The following is a 22,500-nucleotide window of genomic DNA, read 5'->3' as shown; positions in this document are numbered from 1 at the left end:
AACAAGGAGATTGCTTCGAAGCCAGAAGCAATCAAAGAAGGAGCTCCAGTAAGTTCTCAGATACAAGACCCCTTAGAAGAAATAAATTTAGGGGAAGGTTCTGTACAACAACCTATTTATATAAGTGCTTGGTTGAATACTCTTGACAGGAACCAGTTGTTGATTATTCTGAGGAGATATAAAGATTGTTTCGCATGGTCTTATAATGAACTGCCAGGATTGGATAGGTCATTAATGGAACATAGGCTCCCTATGAAGCCTAACTTCAAGCCATACAAGCAAAAACCAAGAAGAATGGGTCCAGAAGTGATTTAGAAAGTTAAGGAGGAAATTCTTAGATTACACAAGGCAGGCTTTATTAGAACAGCTAGGTATGTTGAATGGCTATCTAATATTGTGCCTATAGTTAAGAAGAATGGTAAAATGAGGGTATGCATTGATTTTAGAAACTTAAATCTAGCAACTTCAAAAGATGAGTATCCTATGCCTATAGTAGATTTGCTGGTAGACAGTTCAGCAGGGCATCAAATTTTATCAATGATGGATGGGCACTCTGGTTATAACCAAATCTACATTGCGGAGGAGGATGTTCATAAAACAGCATTCAGATGTCCTGGAAATATTGGCACCTTCGAATGGGTTAAAATGCCATTTGGTCTGAAGAATGTTGGGGTTACATATCAGAGAGCTATGAACACTATCTTTCACGACCTTATTGGAGGGTATTTAGAGTGTTATATTGATGATATTGTAGTTAAATCCCAATCCATGGAGGAGCATCTGTTTCACTTAGAAGCAGCTTTCAAAAGAATGAGAAAGTTCAAGTTGAAACTCAATCCTCTTAAGTTTGCTTTTGGCGTATCATCTGGAAATTTCTTGGGCTATGTAGTACACAAGAAAGGAATACAGATTGACCAGAATAAAGCCAAAGCCATCATTGAAGCCAGACCCCCATCAAGTAAGAAGGAATTACAAAAGTTCCTTGGACAGGTTAATTTTCTTCGAAGATTCATTTCTAACACTACAGGAAAAACTAAAGTATTTTCTTCCTTGCTAAGGTTAAGAGATGAAGAGGAATTTGTATGGACAGCAGAGCATCAAATTGTTTTCGAAGAAATCAAAGCCTACTTGGTCAACCCTCCAGTGCTGATGCCACCAAAGGGCGATAAGCCTTTGAAGTTATACATAGTTGCAGTAGAAAATTCGTTGGGAGCTTTCTTAGCCCAAGACAATGAAGAAGGCAAGGAGTAAGCTGTTTATTACCTTAATAGGTTTTTAAATTCTTGTGAATGTAAATATTCAGCTGTAGAAAAGTTGTGCCTTGCATTGTATTTTGCTGCAATGAAATTAAGATATTGTCTTTTGTCTACAACTGTCTTGGTAATTGCAACCACAGATTTGGTTAAGTATATGTTATCTAGACCTATGTTGAGGGGAAAAATTGGCAAATGGGTATTAGCCCTGTCAGAATTTCATTTAGAATATGTTCGCCAAAAGACAGTGAAAGGACAAGTTTTAGCCAATTTTTTGGCAGACCATCCATCTCAAACAGAGAGCCAAGAGATAATGGAACTTGGTATGGCTAGTGTTGAGCCGTGGCAAATGTGGTTCGATGGATCGAAAGCCAATGGCCTAACTAGAATTGGTATAGTGATTAAGTCACCACAAGGAATAGAAACCACACATGGTTTCAGAGTGGATGAAATTACTTGTTCTAATAATCAAGCTGAATATGAAGCCTTGATAGTGGGATTGGAAATTCTTATTGAATTACAAGTACATGCAGTTGACATATTTGGTGGTTAACCAAGTGAAAGGGATTTTCAAATGTCAAAGTATAAGCATGTTGTCTTACTATGTTGTTGCATTACATCTGCTTTCTCAATTTCAAATAGGAAATGTAACTCATGTCCCAAGATTCTTTAATAATAAAGCTAATAATGTGGCTCAGAAAGCTTCGAATTTCAAGAGGAGGGATAATACTCAAAGGGACATAAGCCAAACAATATACCAGAAATCTATACCACCCTTAAATAAAAGGAATGTGATCCTGGAAGTCAATCATAATAACTTACACGAACAAGATTGGAGGCATCCAATAATGCAGTACTTGGCAGCAGAAAAATTAAATTGCAATCTATGCAATACATCATATATAACAATGCTCTCTACAAAAAGGGGGGAGATGGTTTATTGCTGGAACGTTTAGCCCCAAAAGAAGCATTAACAGCTATGGCTGAGGTTTATGAAGGTATCTGTGGTGCTCCTCAACCTGGTGTGAAAATGAGATGATTGCTTCGAAGGCATTCCTACTATTGGCCAACTATCCTTAAAGACTGCATAGAATATGCAAAGGGTTGCTAGGCATGTCAAAAGCATGGCACAATAAGACATGTGCCCATAACTGACCTGCATGTAGTAGCAAAACCTTGGCCATTCAAAGGATGGGCCATGGATATGATGGGAAAAATACACCCACCCTCTTCGAAGCATCATTGTTTTATTTTAGTGGCTACTGATTAGTTCACCAGGTGGGTCGAAGCTAAGCCATACAAGGCTGTAGACCAAACTAAGGTCATTGGATTCATCAAGGATTTAATCCATAGGTTTGGCATCCCACAAACTATAACTGTTGATAATGGGACTGTGTTCGATGGGAAAATGGTGAAGTCTTTTGTGGCAGAGTTTAGAATTAGCCTTGTTAATTCCACCCCCTATTATGCACAAGCCAACGGCCAGGCTGAATCATCCAATAACTCCTTGAAGAAAGGAATACAAAAGGTTGCGGAAGACAATCCTAGGGATTGGCATAACTTATTGTTGGATGTATTGTGGGCTTATAGAACTTCCCCAAGGTCAAGCACAAGAGTTACTCCTTATGCCTTGGTGTATGGGCATGATGCTATGTTACCTATGAAAATTAATGTTAAGTCTTTGAGGGTAAGATGCCAAGACCAGCTAGATCCTAAGCAATACCATCAGAGTATGTGCTTGGAATTAGAAGGAATAGATGAAGCCAAAATTCTGGCATTAAATAGCATTCTCTTTCAAAAGAAGAAAGCAGCTAAAAATTACAATAAGAAAGTCAAACACATTGGCTTCGATGAAAGTGATTTGGTATGGAAGACAATACTCCCAATAGGAATTAAAAGCCATAAGTTTGGTAAATGGTCACCTAACTGGGAAGGACTATATCAAATTCATAGAATCTTGCCTTTTGGAGCATACCATTTGAGAAATTTGAATGGATACATACATTCCAAAAAGATTAATGGTAGATATTTGAAGCCTTATTTTCCAACTATTTGGAAAACACAAGGAATAGAATAAATGTCAAGCAAAAGAACACAAGAGTACTCAAATGATAAATCAGAATTTATTTTTCATAAAGAGTTGAGTACATTTTGCCATAAATTGGCCCAAAAATCATTACAATGTCTTAACTGTTCTTTTACAACAGATTTCCTATTGTTAAATGATGAAAACAACTGAATAGCTGCAGTCATTTCTTCTTTGCGATCGGCCAATCCTTGGTTGGTGATTTGTAGTTTGGTGTCAGTTCGGATTAAGGCCTGGTTCACTGCAGATAGCTCCTCCTCAAGTTGAGCTTTTCTCTCCAGTAATTGAGTTCGAAAATGGAAGACAGAGGAATGTTGTTCCTTTAGTCCTGAGACTTCAGCATGTACTGTGGAAACAAATCTCTAGTCTCTCACTAATTTCTCCTCTATAGTCTTGGCAGCTTGGCAAATGTTAATATAGAAGTTGATGGTAGCTGCTGCCTGAGATAGATGATTCGAGACATTCATGCCGGACTGCTCAGCAACTTTGCAACACTGAAGGAACCCATTTCTTATTATAGGCCTTTGCAAAGCCTCAAAAGGGATCCTCGAAAATGAGATTAGTAGTTCCAGGCAAGTGTCTAAGTCCATTAGAAGTTCGAAAGGCTTGCTACTAGAGGAAGAGGAGCTTTCAAGGATTTCTAGCAAGGAGTTAGCCAAGACTAATGGCTCAGCTTCATCATTGGCTATTAGAGAGGTAGAGGGTATGTCAAATAGACCGGCTAGTCTTGCTTCGAAGATATCTACCTCATCCGTAGACATGAGGGGCGCAGAGAAGAGCTGTAGTGGAAGGCACGGAGGACTGCATAGGGATAGGAGAAATGGGTAGAGCATCTTCAGCAGTCTCTATGGTCCTAGCCACCAGTAGGTCAAGAGAAGAGGGACTGGAACAAGGTAGAGGTAATAAACCATGAGTTAGAGAGCTACCAGCACCCTTTGTAGGGGAATTAGCTACCATCAGAGATGGAGCAGCAAGTGGAACTTCCTTAAGAGGAGGGGGAAGAGCAAGGCTCGAAAGAGAAATGAATTGAGGTAGATCCAAAGACAAGTAAGGAAGATATGGATTTAATCCAAAAAAAAGAGATGCAGGAATGCTTGGCCTCAAGGAAGATACATTGAATGTAGGCCCAGGAAGTAAGAGCATTATCTAAAGAGTCCTCACATTTTGCATCTGTTCAACTTCAACTGAAACTGAGGGAGTCCTCATTGGAATAATAGGCTCAGTAGTTGTTGCTGCAAAAGAAGAGAAGTACCAAGAATAGGCTCAGTAACGTCAAGTTCAACACCAAAAATTTGATAAGAGGGAAACAGTAGAGGCTTGAAAGAAGTTACTTGTTTCAAAAGTGATAGTAGCAATGGAAGAGCTTCGGAGGGAGTAGTGCTCAGTAATGTGTTGCCTTTTTGCAGCCTCCCTCTGGATTGCATCAACAGCAGCAGCTTCATCTCTTAAGAATTGCTGCTGCCACCTCTTCTCAGCTCTCTCAAAGACAATTATGGCCCTGGAATGTTCCTGTTCCACTGCCTTAGCAGCCGCCTCATGAATAGGGTCTTCGACGAAGTCAGAAGGAGAGACAGTCGTTTTCTTTCTTTTTCTTATCAGTGCTAGCATTTCTTGTTTTTTCTCAACCTCTCTCTCTTCAAGATGGGATTCAGACTCTTCAGGGGCAAGTTCTTTTTCTGCTGCTTTGGTAGCTGTCCTAGGAGTAAGGTCTTCGACTGAATCAGCAGAAGAGGCAGTCATTTGCTTCCTCTTTTTCCTCTGTAATGGTACCTCCTGTTCTTTCTCAATCTCCCTCTCTTCGGTGTGGGATTCAGATTCTTCAGGAGTAAGTATCAGCTTTCTTTTCTTTTTCAACTGTTGTTTGTCTTTGAGAGCGGCTAGAATTTCAGTCCTCTTAGGAGATTCTTCTTGTGGTGACCCTGCACCAAAATGCATGAGTGTAAAGGAAGCAAACAAAAGAGTCGAAAAGAAAAGTGACCTGAAATTACTTACCCTTTTTTTAAGTAGCTCTAGTGACTCTAGCTGGAGGGGGTGAGGCTACAGGAACAGTTTGGGCAACTGTGAAAGAGAAGGCATGTTCTCAGCTGTTGTTGATTTAGCCCTAGAAGGCACTCCTAACCCTATCAGTAAATCGTGAGGGTGCGCTGATAGGCGCACTTCTTTGTTGACTAACCACCAGTTTTGGAATCTTTTCAAAACCAAGCCATAGGGAAGAAAGGGGACAAATGTGAACTCATATAATTCTTTCAGCAGTCTGAATGTAGCTGCCTCTAGCTTTGATCTGGGTATTCTCAGGTCTCTGGCCGTAAGATGGACATTCGAGAGACTGCAAAGTGAAACAGGAATCCCCTGAGTAAACCCAAATTGCCTGGCAAACTGAGAAGGATAGTACACCTCTGCTATACATTTATAAGCTCAAGGGTTTAAAGTGCCAATAAACAGCTCCCTTGGTAGCAAAATAGAAGCCCACATATCTTTATGAGGTGAGGTGGAACAATTTTTATTAGCCAAAAAGGTTTGCAGCCAAGTAGGTCCTTTACTAGTATCAAAGGGACAAAAGAAGGTGGGAGATGGAAAAATGGGGAGTTGGTGAAAAAAGGTGAGGTAATAAGCAAAGGAAACAGGATAAAGAACAATCCTAGTATACTTCTCCCCATAAGTGCTAGGGTCCTGAACAAGGAATCTTAAACATTTGGGATGCAAATCAGTGAAATAGGCGAAGAGCCAAAGTTGGAGCACCCAAAGGGGACCCCTTTGGTTCACATCGAAAGGTTTCTCACAAAATTGAGAACAAGCTCTATAAACATGGCCTAAGAGGTAAGGAGCTAGGGATATACGTTTTTTCAAAACAAGTGCCTTCGCAAGTGAAGTGAACTCAGGCATAATCCTCTGAGATAATGTACAAAAAAGGAATTTACACAACCAGTACAGAATGAAGGAAAAAAGTTCTCTATCCCTCACGGGACCTACCCTTTTATTTTCGGCCTTTACAAAATCACTATAGGAGGAATTTAAGGGTGGAAGGGAGAACTTAACAGAGAGGTCTGGATAATTGGGAGTGAAAGGAGAGCTAAGGGGTGAAAGCCCTAAAAGATGGCAAATGTCAAGAACGGTGGGAGCCATCATGCCACACCGAAATTGGAAAAAATTGAAGGCCATGTTCCAAAAACAAAGAGCAGCAGGAATCAAGAAAGGGTCTTCAGGAATGATAAACCTGGAAAGACGGAGGGCATCGAGAATACAGAGCTCTTGCAGGTCGTCTTCTCGTGCAGGTACAACTCTGTCATACCATTTTTTCCATTCAGCTCTCAATGTTGCCCAGCAGCGATGAGGTCGGGTCACCCTCCAATTTCCCCAATCGAGCCCTCTTTCGTAGAGAAGAAAATGGTCCTCCAGCCGAGGGTATAAAGTTGGAAGTTGAGCAAGAGAAAAAGAAAGACGGGGCCCAAGACGTATTCTTGTTTGTTGCTGTGGCGAGGGACAAAGAGACGCCCGTCTATGGCGCTTAACTCACCAGTTGTTAACTTGGCAATCTCTTCATCAATGCATTTTTTCAAAGCCATGGTTGGGCTTGTACGATCACCAACAAGCACTTTGAGAGAAGAAGAAGCCATTGATAACAAGCAACAAAGAAGAGGCAAGGAAGAGAGAGATAACAGAGGAGAAGGGTTTGTGTTTTGAACGAGCGAGTGATTTCAGAGCACGAAATAAAAGGGTTTTAAAAGCCTTTGTGTCTGGAAAATATATCGTGTAATTTGTTAAGTACTAAAAGTACGAATATGAAGAGTTTCCTTCAATATTGATACTTTTGGAGGGAAAAACACAGCCCAGATGATAATACCAGCTTTGAAATAAAATATTTGGCTTCGAAACCAGATTTTAGCACCAAAAGTCAAATAACAACGGCTTTAAAGCCGGCTTCGAAGCACATTCCATACTTAATGGATGCAAGAATGCTCAAGTATTCATTTACTTCAAAGGGATTAAAGACCTGTTTTAGGTTTCTCAATAAAAGTAATGTTCTTTGAAGCAAAACTAGAGATCCCTTGAGAATGGAAATTGGTATTCGAAACATCAAAACCAATAGTTGGTTTATATATATATTTAGAAAAATTGTCTTTTCAAACTAGAACAATACAGCCCTCAAAAGGGGCTTCCATATTTTTTGAAATTATGGACTGTTGTTCAAAGCAAAAGGATCAATTTAAAACTGATTGATCATATTAAATCATTGACCATATGTTGGTTATGATTGAAACAAGTTTTGAAGGGTAAGGTTGTTAGATTCGAAGCATGGATCCTGAATAAAAATCGTCAAAAACTATCAACTGCATTCCATAAATTGGAAAAGTTCATGGTCACTTTTGTTAATGTTCATTTAAAACGATTGAGTTCAGGTTCGAAGGATAAGATTGTTCAGTTCGAAGCTCTGAAATTGCTTTTAAAGACAAATGGAGACAAGATCAAACCATACCAAACAAAGAAAAGTCTTAGTGGTATTAAAGCAAAAGCAGTTACATCGCATGGCCCTATTTGGGTATAAACTCAAGCTCATAAAAATAGGAAAATGAATAAATAACAAGATCATGAAATTTAGTCTAACTATGATCAATGAATTTCTGTTCTTTCTTTACTCTGTCCTCTATTTCTTCTAACATTGGTTGCATGAGTCGATGTGCTCTCAATCGTAAAAGAGCTCTTCAGCCTTTATTTCGGAAGTTGTTTCTCTCAATCTTTGTTCCAATTCGTTTATATCCAAGTCATCCCAGTACACAGAATTATTCTTGAAATCATTGAATTCGTCAATGAAGTTCTCTACTTCGTACTGGGCATTAACTCGAAGGGACGAGAGTTGGTCTAAAGATTGTGTGGTGGCCATAGAGGTCCGATGCCAGTGGAGAAGCAATGGAAGTTGGTCCAAAAACATGTGAAGTTCTGCTTGGGCGAGGGGATTGAGGACACCACCCCGAGTCAGAATATCACAAGCCCATCGAAGGTTCTTAAAAGGGACTTTGTCCTCAAGAATATTAAAGGGCAAGTGGGAGAAAGCTGCGAGCAGAAGTTGAGCTTGCTTTCGCTCAGCCGGAGTAGGGGAAGGTGGAGGCTTGTAAGGTGAAAAGACCTTATCCGTGGAGAGGGCAAACCTCGGTCTCTCTATCCAGCAAAGATTGGGCGGAGGAGAAGGTGTGGATGCTTCTATTTCAGGAGAAAAAGCAAAAGCAAAAGGAACAAAGGCATTAATATAATCAAGCCAGTCAGAAGAACAAATCTTTGCCTTCTGGGCTAAGAATGATGGATTGTACCCTTGTGCCTCTTCTAGGTGTCGGGCAGGGTGCACTATCTTTGTAGGCATGGAAGATGTATACCATGCCACAAGCAAATTCTCCTCCAAACTGCGTCGATGGTCAATGGGCACGTAGGGATATACCACCGAGCTTCGTGCATAAGAAGGGAACTCTAAAGGGTCAGTAAACTCGACAAAGTGGTGGTTGATTCGTTCCCTCAAATTACAGGCCTCAGGCTTTGACCAATTTGTCCAGCTAGATGCCCCAGAAGAGGAAGAAACTGCAGCCTTATCCCATGCAGAGGTTTGTGAAGAAGAACTTCTCATGTCCATATTTGCAATTTTCTAAATCAAAGGATTGAGAGCAGTTTGTTCGTAGTCCAAGGGTGAGGCAGAAAAACAACTTCCCATGTCCATATTTATAAGTTTCTGAATCAAAGGATTAAGGGCAGTATGTTCAAAGTCCAAGGGTTGATAATCTGCAAAGGCATCCATGACCTGAATATAGAAAGGGGGGTAAAGGTGGCTAATTAATGCATAAAAGTTCTTTCGAGGAGGAACAACATCGTCATATGACTCTTCATGTGCTCGATCATTGGAGGAGAAAATTGATTCGGCCATAAAATGTATCAGTCTGTTTGAATGCTAAGGTGGTGGGGGTGTTCAAAAGATTGAAGGAGAGTTTAATGCAGATAGTGAATGACAGTTGCATTTCTAGGAAAATGCAAAACCCATGCACGTTCTAAGACGTGGGGAAAAGACCTTGATCTACTAATATCACCAAGTATTGGGTATATTAGTGCGGGGGGTAATGTTGGCTACATATTTTGTACAAGCCAATTACAATTCGACGCGTGGCAAAATAAGGGTGATATAGGAAGACTATTCAAATCTTCGATCCTGATCATACACGTGGCAGTTAGTATTGGTTATTACGAGATCTGAGTAGCAGTGGATCAACAAAGAGGTGCAAGGTGATGTGGCTTCAACGGTTGCTCGCATTTCAAATTCAAATTTTGGAGGGAAGCTTAACTGAGAGTAATGGCGTAATGGAGCTAATATTGGGGCAACACGATCAGCGATCATGGAGGAGCAGTTTGACGGTTGGAAATGCAATTCGATGGTCATCCTCGAGCAGTATAAATAGCAGAGAAGGCCCCAGAAAATGCCCCCTGACTCAGATCCAAAAAACCAGTCTTATTCTACTTTACTTAGTTTTATATTTCCTGTTCTTTACATTCCAGTACTTTAAATTCTGGACTGCACTTCATTCATAGGAGTAGTTTCAAGTAGATTGTCGTTGTAAACCTCTACGAGGCTGAGTTTGAATCATTGTAAGTTTTTCATTCTAATGAAATGCTTCAGTTGTTCTTTATTTGATTGATATTTTGCTTAATTCTCCTAAATCAAGCCACCAGTAAAAGTCTTCTTCATTGAGGCTGAGAGAACTAAAACACAATCGTCTGATAATTGGTTGGCAATTAAATTTCTGTAAGGACTGATTGATCCTTGCTGGCACGCTCGCAATTACAATAATAACCTTCGCTCCCAACAAATCTCAAATCATTATGCAAATAAAGGTGGCTTTGGTTAAGTGCTCATTGTAGTACAGAATTAATATATATATATATATATATACACTAGCAGCACACAGTGTGTGTAATTTAAATAAATAAAATATAAAATAGAATATTTATCATTTATATTGTGTTTGATTCTAGTAATAAGAGTTTTATTTATTATACTATTGGTCTATAATTCAAATCTAATGCCCATTATTTGTCTAATGATTTTTTTTTTTTTTTTAGTGACAAAATGGACACTAAACATTAAAGTGGAGGATGGTTTGAGAAAATTAAAAGACCTTCAACCACATTGATGTGATGGTGACATTTGTGTAAAATGAAAAGACATCTTGGTGGGTTATTTGTTTTAAAATAATGTTAGAGACTCACATATTTGATCCACAAATTTATTCACAATGATATGATAAGAGAATAGGGACCTCAATCATTAGGTATGTAACAAATCAAAAGTTAACACTTAACTAGACATATCGTTGTGAGTAGAATTATGAGAGATTTTTTTAGAAATCTCAACATTTTCCTTTGTTTTAAAGTGCTAGGTCACAACCCAGCCACATCATTTCTTAACATTTTTCGGTATGTTTAATTTACTTATATAGTAGTACGCAGATAAGATGCTTGATCCCATGATCTAGGTCAAAATAAATTTTTGGTTAAAGGTTGATACTGCTCTGTAATTCTAAGCACTAGCTTCCAGTGCTAAACAACATGGTTAGCAGTTGTTAATGTTGAGCAAGAATGTTGCAGTGTTTGCCCTTGAAAGATATTTAAGAGGTCAGAGAAAGGTTTAAATTAGCCATTCTTTCAGGTATAGAAGAACTTAGGTGTTGTTCGTTTGGAGAGATTGGAGGGTGCGATAGGATTAGAGGGTGTGATATAATTTATATCCGTTGTTTGATTTTTCAATTTTGTTCTAGACTATTAGTTTTAAATGTGTTGGACTATTGTGTCCTATGGGGGGGAAGGGACACAAATGGGGAGATAAGGAGGGATATGGGATTAGGTGGTGAAATGATCATTTTGACTTTCTACTATTTAATTATGTATTATATTTAGTAAAATTCAATAAAATTTAAATGTCTCAATCTAAAAATAAAATAATTTAATTTAATTTGATAGATGTTTTATTTATTTAATTTTTTAAAATATTTTTTATAGATATTTTATTTTAAAATTTTGTTTATATTTTATTTAATTTCATTATTTAAATTTTATTGAGATTTTTATTGATAAATCTCATTTACAAGTTTTCTAGCCCAAGAAGTCCATGAAGGAATTTTTTAACCCACTTATCTTATGTATTTATTTTTTTATTCTAGAAAGTCATTTTTCTTGATTTACACTATTTTCTTAGACTTTTATACCCTTATATTTAATGTCTCTAAACCCTAAATCAACAAAGTTCCCTTTTCATCAAACTTTACTGTTGATATTTAATATTCCTAAACCTTAAACCAAAAAAACTCGCTTTTCATCGAACTTGAATGTTGATATTTAATATCCCTAAACCCTAAACCAAAAAAACTTCATTTTCATCAAACTTATTAAAAATTTTGATAATCTTATAAAATGGACACATTTCCAAAAAGTTTTTTAATGGCTTTAACGCCCTGAGAATTCTTTCTCATATGATATGAACATTCACAATACCTTTCTGAAAAATTTTCTCTCATCTAATATAATGATGTGAACGTTCACAAGATGTGAATATTCTTATTTTTAAGCAGTGATAATATGTTATTTTCCTTCTTTTTGTGATTGTGATTACTATTGGTAATGACAATCAACATTAAATGTCAACATTATGTAATTAACAACACATTATGTAATTGCCCCTTTTTATTATGAATATCCACGTCATGTTTATATTCAAATGAAAGTTGAGGCTTGTCGTTGTATAATTTGATGCAATGCTGATGTGAACCTTAACATCACTTTTATCACAACGTCATGGTTATATTCAAATGAAAGTTGAGACTTGTGGTTGTAAAATTTGATGCAATGCTGATGTAAACCTTAATATTACTTTTATCTCAACGTCATCTGATGTGAACATTCACATTCATATTCGCGTTATCTAATGTGAATATTCACATCATCACATAGTCATGTTTATATCCAAATGAAAGTTGAGACTTGTGGTTGTGTAATTTGATGCAATGCTGATGTGAACCTTAACATCACCTTTATCACAACATCATCTGATATGAACATTCACATCATCTTATGTGAGCATTCACATTCACGTCATCTAATGTGAACATTCATGTCATTACGTACAGTCAACATTTGGATGCATGAGAACTACCAAAACATAATGACAATCAATAAAGAACCATGTTTAATTTTTTTTGTGTAATATATATCAACATTAAATAGTGGTGTTTAGTTAATGCATTTTTTTGGAGTGAAAATATGGGGAATAGAAATGGTCATAGGAATTACCAAAACATAATGACAATCAACATTAATGGGGGTAGAAGAGATTCAGGGTGTTTTAGTCTTCTTATCTCAAATAGAACCTAATGGAATAATAAAAAAAAATATGAGTTAAATGGAATAAAACTCTTCAAAAAGGGATTTATCAAAAACGCTTTCAATTTTAATAGATGTTTTATTTAATTTCATTATTTAAAATAAATTTATTTAAAAATTTAATTAAAAAATAACATATATTTTTATTGATATTTTATTCATTTAATTTTTAAAAAATAAATTTATTTAATTGTGTAAAAAATAAAATAAAATAAAATAAAATTTTATTTAATCTGCTAAAAATAATTAAAATATTAAAGATATGTTTAATATTGCTAGTACTTATTAGTAAATAATTGAAAATGGTAAAATAGTCATTTGAGTATTTATCATTCTCCATAATATCCCAAACAAGTATAGGATTCATATCCTATCCAACCAAATAGTCATTTCCTGATATCTAATCACATAACTAAACAAATATGGGATACATTTCTTATCCAACCAAATAGTCTCGGGACTATGAATTTCAGAAATACAATCCAATAGATTTCAATCCTCTCTTATCCAGTCTGTCTAAACAAGCACACCCTTAGAGTCCATTTGTTTTTAGAGATAGAATGTAAGTGATTGTTAGTGAGAGAATTATTAGTAAAGGGACTATTAATGAGAGGATTAAGAAAAATTGTGTTTTTTTGATAACCAGTAGACTAGTACTAGTTCATGAATTGTGTAAAATTACACAAATATCCTTGTTGTATTAGTATTAAATTTGAACTTATACCAACTAATAAATACATTACCTAATTAAACTATTCAAAAATTAAAAATCAAAATTGCATAATTAAAAATAATAAAAAATTCAACTATTAACCTATTTATTATTATTATTATTATTAAAGAAACCAACCAATGGCTTCTCCAAAACCAGCACATGATTTTGAAAAACCATTAACAAAAAGATGTTGCCTTCACTTCACTAAGGCCAACTCAGCAGCTTTTACTTCATCCATATAAGGCCGATGGTAACGGAGAACAAGATTGAGATCATCAATCTTAGTGAGAACGATGATGTTGTTTTATTTGGGTATGATTTTTTTTTTCCTTGCAAATTTCTGGGTTTGTGGATGAGAACGACGATATTGCCTCATTTAAGCAATTTTTTTGTAAATTTCTGGATTTATTGATATTTGTATGAGAGGGTTCAAGAACGCCGTTGAAAAATTCGAAAATTTTCAAAGATCCTTTAAGAAAAAATCGAATTCTCTAGAAGATGACGAGAGGCTTAGATTCTTCAATAGTCTCAACTAAGAACACAAAAGTAAAGAGATGATGGAGATAAGAGATCGGGTGAAGAAGAAGGCAAAGTAGCTAGAGAGGGAATAATGGCAAGGCTCCCCATGGATCTCCCACTTTCACTCTCAAGGTTGATAATGGGGAAGCGAAATTAGTTCTTTCCCAAGAGTTTTCTCTCCAAAATCCATCCATTGTAAAGCTATGGGTGGGTGCTATTTATAGGCACCTCATGATGTATGATGGAGCCCATGTGCAAGGCACATGGGAAATATTCTCTCTAACCACCTTGTCCGAGGAGGTGACCTCTCCGAGGATAAGAAAAAAAAACCCTCAAAGAGGAGATCAACCTTTCGGCGAACCCTTCTTCTTAGCCACACCTAACCAATGATCCCCAATCATCCCAAAGGGCTGAGGTAGTCCTAGAGGACCTCACGCCGCTAAATATTGCCGAGTCTCATGGACCCCTCGAGGTCGTGCCATCTCGACCCGGGTATAGACTAGTTTAACCGAAGAGTGAATTTATCTCCACTCACCGTCCTCGGGATCGGGTCCTTTGTTCGAACTCCATTACGCCCATGGTGTTGGTGCGTAGATCCCGGAAAGCTCCGAGCTCGCAAGTGTTCTGGGACTCATTAACGGAGCGACTTCTAGATTGCTTTTGAATCTGTTCGAAGCCCGAGTGCCTCAGATCTCTAGGCTTGCTTAATACCCTTTCGAGTCCGGGCCTGAGTAAGTTTCTAAGTTCGTGGATCCGAACCCTTTCAAGACTTAGAGCAATTCGGCCCGTTTGATGGCAATTAATCTGGGCCCACCAATCTTGGACTTGCGATAAATTCAGGCCCACCAACCCTAGGCTATTGGGCCTAATTAATTTAGTGGGCTCAAATTAACTCCTCTTGCAATATTTTCTGGAAATCAAAGGAAGAAATAATGTGGCTTCATTTAGGTATTTCTTTTTTTCCTTGCAATTTTTTGGGTTTGTGGGTATGTGGATGAGAACAATGATGTTGCCTCATTTGAGCTAATTTTCTGTAATGTTTTGGGTTTGTTGATATTTTCTGGAGATGAAAGGAACATTTTTGTGGGCATAATCGTCATTCACACTTTAATACCAACAATTTAATTTCTAATATTCTGGGTCTATGCTAATCCCCTCTCGTTGGAGGGGATTTAGAGTCCAAACGGATTATCGCTTCAGTGGTTATTTTGCAAACAAACGTAATATTATGAATCCGACCTCACTACAAATCCTAATCTCAAGCCTCAACTTGGAAAACAAACGTGGCCTTAGGAAATTATTGTTGTGGTTGTTAGAGGTAAGCACCGGAGATACCGATACGCCAAAACTGACCGAACCGAACCGAACCGATCCGCCGTATTTTGGACGGATGCGTGATGACAAGCGGACGGATGGCGGATTTGAACTTCCTTTGGCCGCAACCGAACCGCCAAAATGCGAGCACCCTTAGTAATTTATAAGACTTTGTGTTTTCAATTTATTTAAATATTTTGTTTGTGTTTTCAATTGAAAAAGAGTTCAAATATTCTGTTGAAAAAAATTTTCAACTTGGATATATTTTTTGAATTGAAAAAAATAAACATATTATTTATCTATATTTTTTGGTTTTTAAATCTAACTCTAAAAGTAATAAATAGAAAATATAACATATGCTGATTGGTTTTTGTTTTCAAAAACATATATAAATGTAACAATACAGAGACATAATCTCTACTATTGCTCTGTTCATGGTTTTGATGGTTTGAATTGTTTTTATATTTTAAGAACCACAAATTGTAATATTTTATGTGGATGAGGCATGCAATGATTGTGATATTCTAAAGTTTCAAACTTTTTTTCTTTGGATGATGCATGCAGTAATTGTAATACTTTTTTAAGTCATTGACTGTAATACTTTTTTTTTTTTTTTTTTTGAGGAAGTGCACAAGTTGAACTATGTTGAAAATTTATAAAATTTCAAACCGCCAAACCGATTCGCATTCATCCGCCAAACCGCCAATCCGCTCAATCCACATCCGCCGAATTGGCGAACGAATGCGGATTGATTTTCTCCAATCCGCCAATCTGACGAACAGATGGCGGATTGGAGGTTTCGTGGCCGCAACCGACCGGCGCCCACCCCTAGTGGTTGTAGAATTCCACATTTTGGTGGTCCCAGTGTTAACGGAAAACACTTGTTTGGTTTTGATTGGTTTTTTAAAAAAATTAATTTTTTTTGTTTTTCTTGTTTTCAGTGAAATTTTCAAATATATATATGTATTTACTTTCGAGGTGCATCTAATTAGATATATCTAAAAAATAAAATATTTATAAAAAATATTTTAAAATTTTAATAAATACACAAGAATATAAAAATTTACTGAATTTTTATATTTTTTAAAATATTTTTTGTATTTGATAAAAAAAATACAAAAATACACTAAATTCACCAAATCTTTTATTTTCTAGTTGCATATATGTTATAATTTTAAAAAAACAAAACAATTAAGTCAAATACGATGATACTTTAAAATGGGAAATCTTTCTGCTGTCCCCCCCCGTGGCTCGCGTGGGTCTTTATCTTTGGGGCGTTTTGGCAACATATAGTAAAAAATCAGTATTTTAATTTTTTTAATTTTTTGAGTCACATTAATTTTTTTTTTTAACAAAAATGTCAAAAAGTTATAAAAAAAACAAAAAATTCAATTTTTTACCAAATTTTCAAAACATCACTTTGTATTCTTTCTTTAATTTAACTCAAATAAAAATTAATTAAAAAGAGAGATTTATTTATTTATAAGGAATAAGGTGGTTAGAATATATAAATAAGTTGATGATTTAGATTAAAAATAAATTAAATTTAAAATTATAAAATTAATTTTTTTTTCGATCAAATTTTGAATTTTTTTTTTTTTTTTTTTGGTGTGTGTGTATCAATGGTAAATTTCACTAACTTTAATAATTAAAGTTATAAATTTTTCTACAAGTTTATAATTATTTTATATTTGGTTTGGTTTTCTATAACAAATTTTAGAATTTTTTTTGGAAAAATAAAAATAGTTTGATAAAGATAAATATTTCTAAATTTTTAAAAATTATTTTCACCAATTAAGAATATAAAATTGTATAAAAATGATAACTATGGGTAAATTACAAATACACTCATTGAAGTTTATTTAAAATACAAATTGCCTCAGGTGATTTAAAAAATTTCAAATATTTCATTGTAATAATTTTTTATTTAACATAATTAATTAAAAAAATTTACGATACTCCTATACATTGATAAAATTATTTAAATTATTAATTAAAATAAAAATTGATATTATTAAAAATTATTAATTGACTTAATGATTTATTAATAAAATAAATTATTTGTTATGAAATTAGAAATTTTGAGGACAAGATGTAATTTTCAAAATCACAAATGACAAATTTTATTTTAAATAAATTTCAGAAATTGTAATTGTAATTTACCTAATTTTTTATATTTTTTTCATAAAATTATTTTTAAATTTTTTAGAAAAATATGGTCAAATAAGTTTACCAAACATGTCCTTTCTAAAAATTAAAAAAAAAAAGTTTGCCAAACGTGGCCCACGAAGTGGGAGCAACCATTATTTTGTCTTTCCTCGTGGCTCGCGTGCGTCTTCCTTCGTCTCGTCTAATGCCATACAGTACTTCCTTCATCTCCATCTATTTGAATTCAGAGCATGTTCTTCCCAATCAACAATGGAGGTTGTGGTGATCTCTAGAGACACAATCAAACCCTCTCTCCCAACCCCTCCCAATCTTCGCCATGTACAACTCTCATTTCTCGATCAATTAAACCAGCGAATTTTCAATCCATTCATCTACTTCTACACCTCTGATTCATCGTTCAACTTTGCGAGATTAAAGAAATCTCTATCGGAGATCCTAACTGGGTTCTACCCATTAGCGGGTCGTCTCAAAGACGATCTCTTCGTCGACTGTAACGACAATGGCGTCGATTTCTTTCAAGCCCAAGTCAATTGCAAGCTCTCAAGATTGATCGAACGACCCGACTATGTCGAGATCAACAAATTGCTTCCTTATCCTGAAATGGACGATTGTGGGGACAAGCTTTTGGCAATCCAAGTCAATATGTTTGAATGTAATGGAATCGCCATTGGTTTATGCTTTGTACGCAAGGTGTTCGACGCATTGTCTATGTTCACTTTCGTCAACAATTGGGCTGCCAAGGCTCGAGAGCCTGATTCGAATCTGATTGTTTATCCAAAATTCGACCTCGCAAAGCTGTTTCCTCCGAGGGACATGCCTGGTTACGAAGTAGTCTCCCTCACTGCGGAGAAGAAGAAGAAGGTTTACATAGCGAAGGGGTTTGTGTTCAGTGCCAATGCTTTGGCTGCTCTTAAAGCAATGTATGCTGCAAATCATTCACATTTGCATCCTCCCCCGAGTCGAGTCGAGTCAGTTTCGGCTTTCATTTGGAGTAGATTTATGGTTGCTACTCAAGGAGATAAGGCTAGACAAGTTGGGAAGTCTTACAGGGTGGTTCAGGCGGTGAATCTTCGTCCGAGAGCAAATCCGCCTTTGCCGGAGACTTGTGTGGGTAATCTGAGTAGATTTGCTATGACAGTGCCATCCATGGAAGGCACTGCGGAAGATGGGTTTGGATTGATTACCCAAATGAGGGAGGCAATAAAGATGATAGATGGGGATTATGTGAAGGAACTTCAAGAGGGAAATCCAAACCCAAAAGCTAATCATCTTGATGGCAAAATCAAGAAAGCAGGGAAGATTGGAAGTTTTTTTACATTTACTAGTGTGTCCAAGTATCCAATCTATGAAGCTGATTTTGGGTTTGGGAAACCCATATGGGTCACCATGGGTGCACAACCTGTTGGTAATGTGGTTGTTCTGATGCCCACTAGAAGTGATGATATGCAAGCATTGATCAATATGAAAAGGGATGAATTGGCTAAGCTTGAAGCTGACAGAGTGTTCCAAGCATTTGTTTCCCCAACATTTGATGCTAAAGTTCTCCTTCATAGCTCTTTATAGCAGCATTGTTACGTAATGAAAATGCAAATTTGAGATAAAAAGTGGATCTCGCTTGTGGGACTTGCCTTTTATTTAATTGTGTAGATTTCGTCTCTACAGATTTGTTCTAATCTAAGTTGTGTTTTTGTTTTTTTTTTGTTTGAACAATTGCTTAAGTTCAGACCATTGTTACTATTGAAAAAAAGAAAAAAGAAAAAAAACTCTGAAATGGTCTAATATGAATTCTTCACAAAGGTTTTATGTTATCAATTTTTTTATCATTGTGTTCTATTATTGCTTGTGTCACATCTTTGCATCACCGCTAAAATTTTATATTAATTTACTGATTTGGACGTTAGGTGTATATGCCATTGTTCGATAAAAAAATTGGTCACTGTACAGCATCCTTAACCCAATTGGAAACAAAATTAAGAAAAACTATTGAATGGTTCAGAATTGTCATATTAGATAAATGAGGTGAGGTTTTTCTCCGGTCCATATCGGATTGAAGAGAGCTGTTGGACTTCTGTAGATCCATTACGAAACCCACATCTATAATTCGGACAGTTCAATGTGTAGAACTCATCGAGTATTTCATTCTTATAAAAAATCATGTTAATCAAATATCGATAGCTATTTAATTAAATTACATTTGTGTCAACGGTTTAGATCATCGTTGCAGCCTCCATGGTAGGTCCACGGAGGCCCAACAACACCTTCCAATTTTCAACTGGAAAGCACCCAAGCGTTGAATAAATGAGCAAACGTGAATTCAAGATTTTATCTTTTTTTATTTTGCAAAAAAAAAAAAAAAAAGGAAGAAAGAAAGAAAGAAATAATTATTATTTTGATGTTATGAGAATATTACGTGACCATATACTCTACCTAATAATAAGGGACATACACTGTTTTTTAAGAAACGACAAATTGATCCTATGATCGCTAACTATTGAATAATCACTTGGCCTTCTATTTGACGTCATAATTTTTGTTCGAGTGGTGCTATTAGTATCTCATTTATTATTTTGATCTCTCTATTTCTTTGGATTTTTACTTATAAATTTTGAAACTCTTAATTTTTTTTCCCTCCAAATAATACTAAAATTATCTTTGTAAAAATATTCCATCCATTCAGCACACCCCCTACACCCCAAAAAACTTATCTTCTTAAAACCCTAACAAAATCCACGAAAAAGAAGAAGAAGAGCCAAGTGTGATTACTGTTTCTACTCTTTTTCTCTCTCTTTGCCGTCTCATCCTTTTCTTTGGTGATTAATATTCAGTTACCAGTTCCTGAGCAAATAATAAATATTCAGTTATTGGTTCCCGAACAAATAAACAATGTTCAGGCCTATATTTCTAAATTTTGGTCATATGTTTGGGAGTTCAGTCCCGCAAAAAATGAAAAAAAAATTTATTATTTTTGCCATTGTTTTTAAGAAACTTACCCTTACAATGCTCATCTTTTTTGAGCTAAGAACACCATCAAAATTATGAACTTCCTCTGAACTTTTATTGTTGTACTCCTCTCATTTCAAGGAGTTGTGGTTGCCGCAAAAACTTCCACTCATTATCATTGGATAAAAGTGTGGGTAATCAAATGGTTGCTACTGTTATTGCCAGAATATTATCGCCAAAGGGTTTTCAAGGTTTTGAGGGTGGGTAAGTTTTGAAGATGAGATTTGGGGAAGATGGATGAGTGGTGATGGAGGTGACTGCTCTCATAAACCCTAATTCATAATGTAGTGGTGTATAGGTTTAATTGTGAGATGGGGTGTCCTAAAATTAATGATGTCATTTTTAATAATTTTTTTTGAGATTATTATTTTAATAAAAAAAAACAAAAAAATTAAGGAGTCCAAAATAATTTATGGGGTGTTAATAGCAGCCCTCTTTTTGTTCTTAAACGAGGCGAGGAGGGATAAGAATTAATTTTTACCTCTTCTCTTACAAGTGTACTATTGTATAATAATAATAAATAAAAAATAATAATTCTTCGTCGCCTTAATTTTTGCCCTCCCTCAATTTTATGTTTATAATGTGAAATTAGGGGATTAAAGATGAAAGAGAGAGGAGTGTGAGATCATTTCACATGAATTTTAACGACATCATTGGGGATGAAATTAGGAGACCTCAATTAAGGAATAATGATGATTTATTGTTTGATATTTAAGAATGTTGTAATCATATTGTGAATGTTGACAAAATCTATAAAAATTGTGATTCCAAACTAAACCAAACCGCGTTTTCATAATTCGGTTTACTTTTAAAATTTCCATGATTCAATTTTGAAAAACTTAAGTGATTCGTGATTAGATCAAGATTAATTGTACTAATTCCCAAACAATTTAAAACCAACAATCTAAATTATCTAGCACATACGAAAGTGATTTAGATTGTCACTTCTAATATAATAAATCGACACAAACGATTTTTACGTGGAAAAATCACAATTGGAGCATCTCCAATTGTGATTAAAAACCACGGGCGAAACGCCACTAATTAATCCACTATGAAAGGAAGAAAGAACACAAATTTTACCAAAACAAATTATCTAAACTCAATCAATTTGTCTTTAACAATCTGTATTTCTTTCACAGCAGCCTTCACCTTGGAATTGATCACTTTGATGTTGAATCCACAACATCCCATTCGAATCAACGACTGTGCACAACATCAAACTCTTTCGAATACTCCACGCTTGAATCTCCGAATTCTACCGAAGAACACTCTTGTTGTTGAATAACCAAACAATCCTTTGATGTATGCTTGTCAAATCATGAGTTTAAAAATCAATCAAACACCAAAGAAAACTAGCAAAATAGCCTCAAAAGAAAACCCTAGAGCCCTCAAAACAGATCTGGAAGCCTTGACCTAAAAACGGATTGAATCACATATTTATACCAAACAGGGCCGCGATCTCCGCTCGAGCGTAGGACTTGCCACTCGAGCAGCGTCACTAAAATGTGTGCAAATAAACAAGTCTACGCTCAAGCGATGGAACTCACGTTCGAGCGCAAAAACATGCCTTCCAGTATGTTTGCAGACAAGCCAAACTACTGAGAAAGTGCAAACTCCGCTCGAGCGCAACTTTGGCCGTTTGAGCGGGAAGACCAAAAAACAAGGAAAAAATACCACTCAATTAAATGAAGCTTGTTCACGAAATTGGCAACAAGTAGAGACCTAACAATCTCCCCTTTTGTCAATTCCCGAGCAAAACTTTTCTAATAATTTTTCCTAACAACACATGCACTAGACACACTAACTAACACAAACAAAAGATTCGACCTATCAGGCACAAAAAACTACAAAATCACAAATGCCGATTTGATTGAGAAACACTGAGAAACATTTTGAACAATCCACCTGTAGAAACAACCAAAATACCACAAAAACCAAAACTGTGGAACGAAATAAGATCCAAATAGAAAAAATGCATGAATGTCATAAAAAAAAACAACCCACAACCATCGCATTTCCAAGATATCCCATAATCT

The 22,500-nt window shown here is 35.8% G+C and overlaps 1 protein-coding gene across 1 annotated transcript; it reads left to right on the top strand.

The window, feature by feature from the left end:
* The first annotated feature begins 17,710 nt into the window (after nt 1-17,710).
* Nucleotides 17,711-19,024, top strand: LOC145802773 (stemmadenine O-acetyltransferase-like). The gene has a single exon (XM_082895550.1). The coding sequence runs from the start codon at nt 17,711-17,713 to the stop codon at nt 19,022-19,024; it is 1,314 nt and encodes a 437-aa protein (XP_082751676.1).
* The last annotated feature ends 3,476 nt before the right edge of the window (nt 19,025-22,500 follow it).

Source organism: Camellia sinensis, chromosome 11, assembly GCF_055761805.1.
Source record: "Camellia sinensis isolate YWXY chromosome 11, ASM5576180v1, whole genome shotgun sequence".
Classification (NCBI taxonomy): Eukaryota; Viridiplantae; Streptophyta; class Magnoliopsida; order Ericales; family Theaceae; genus Camellia; species Camellia sinensis.
This window is presented reverse-complemented; position numbering and strand designations above follow the sequence as displayed.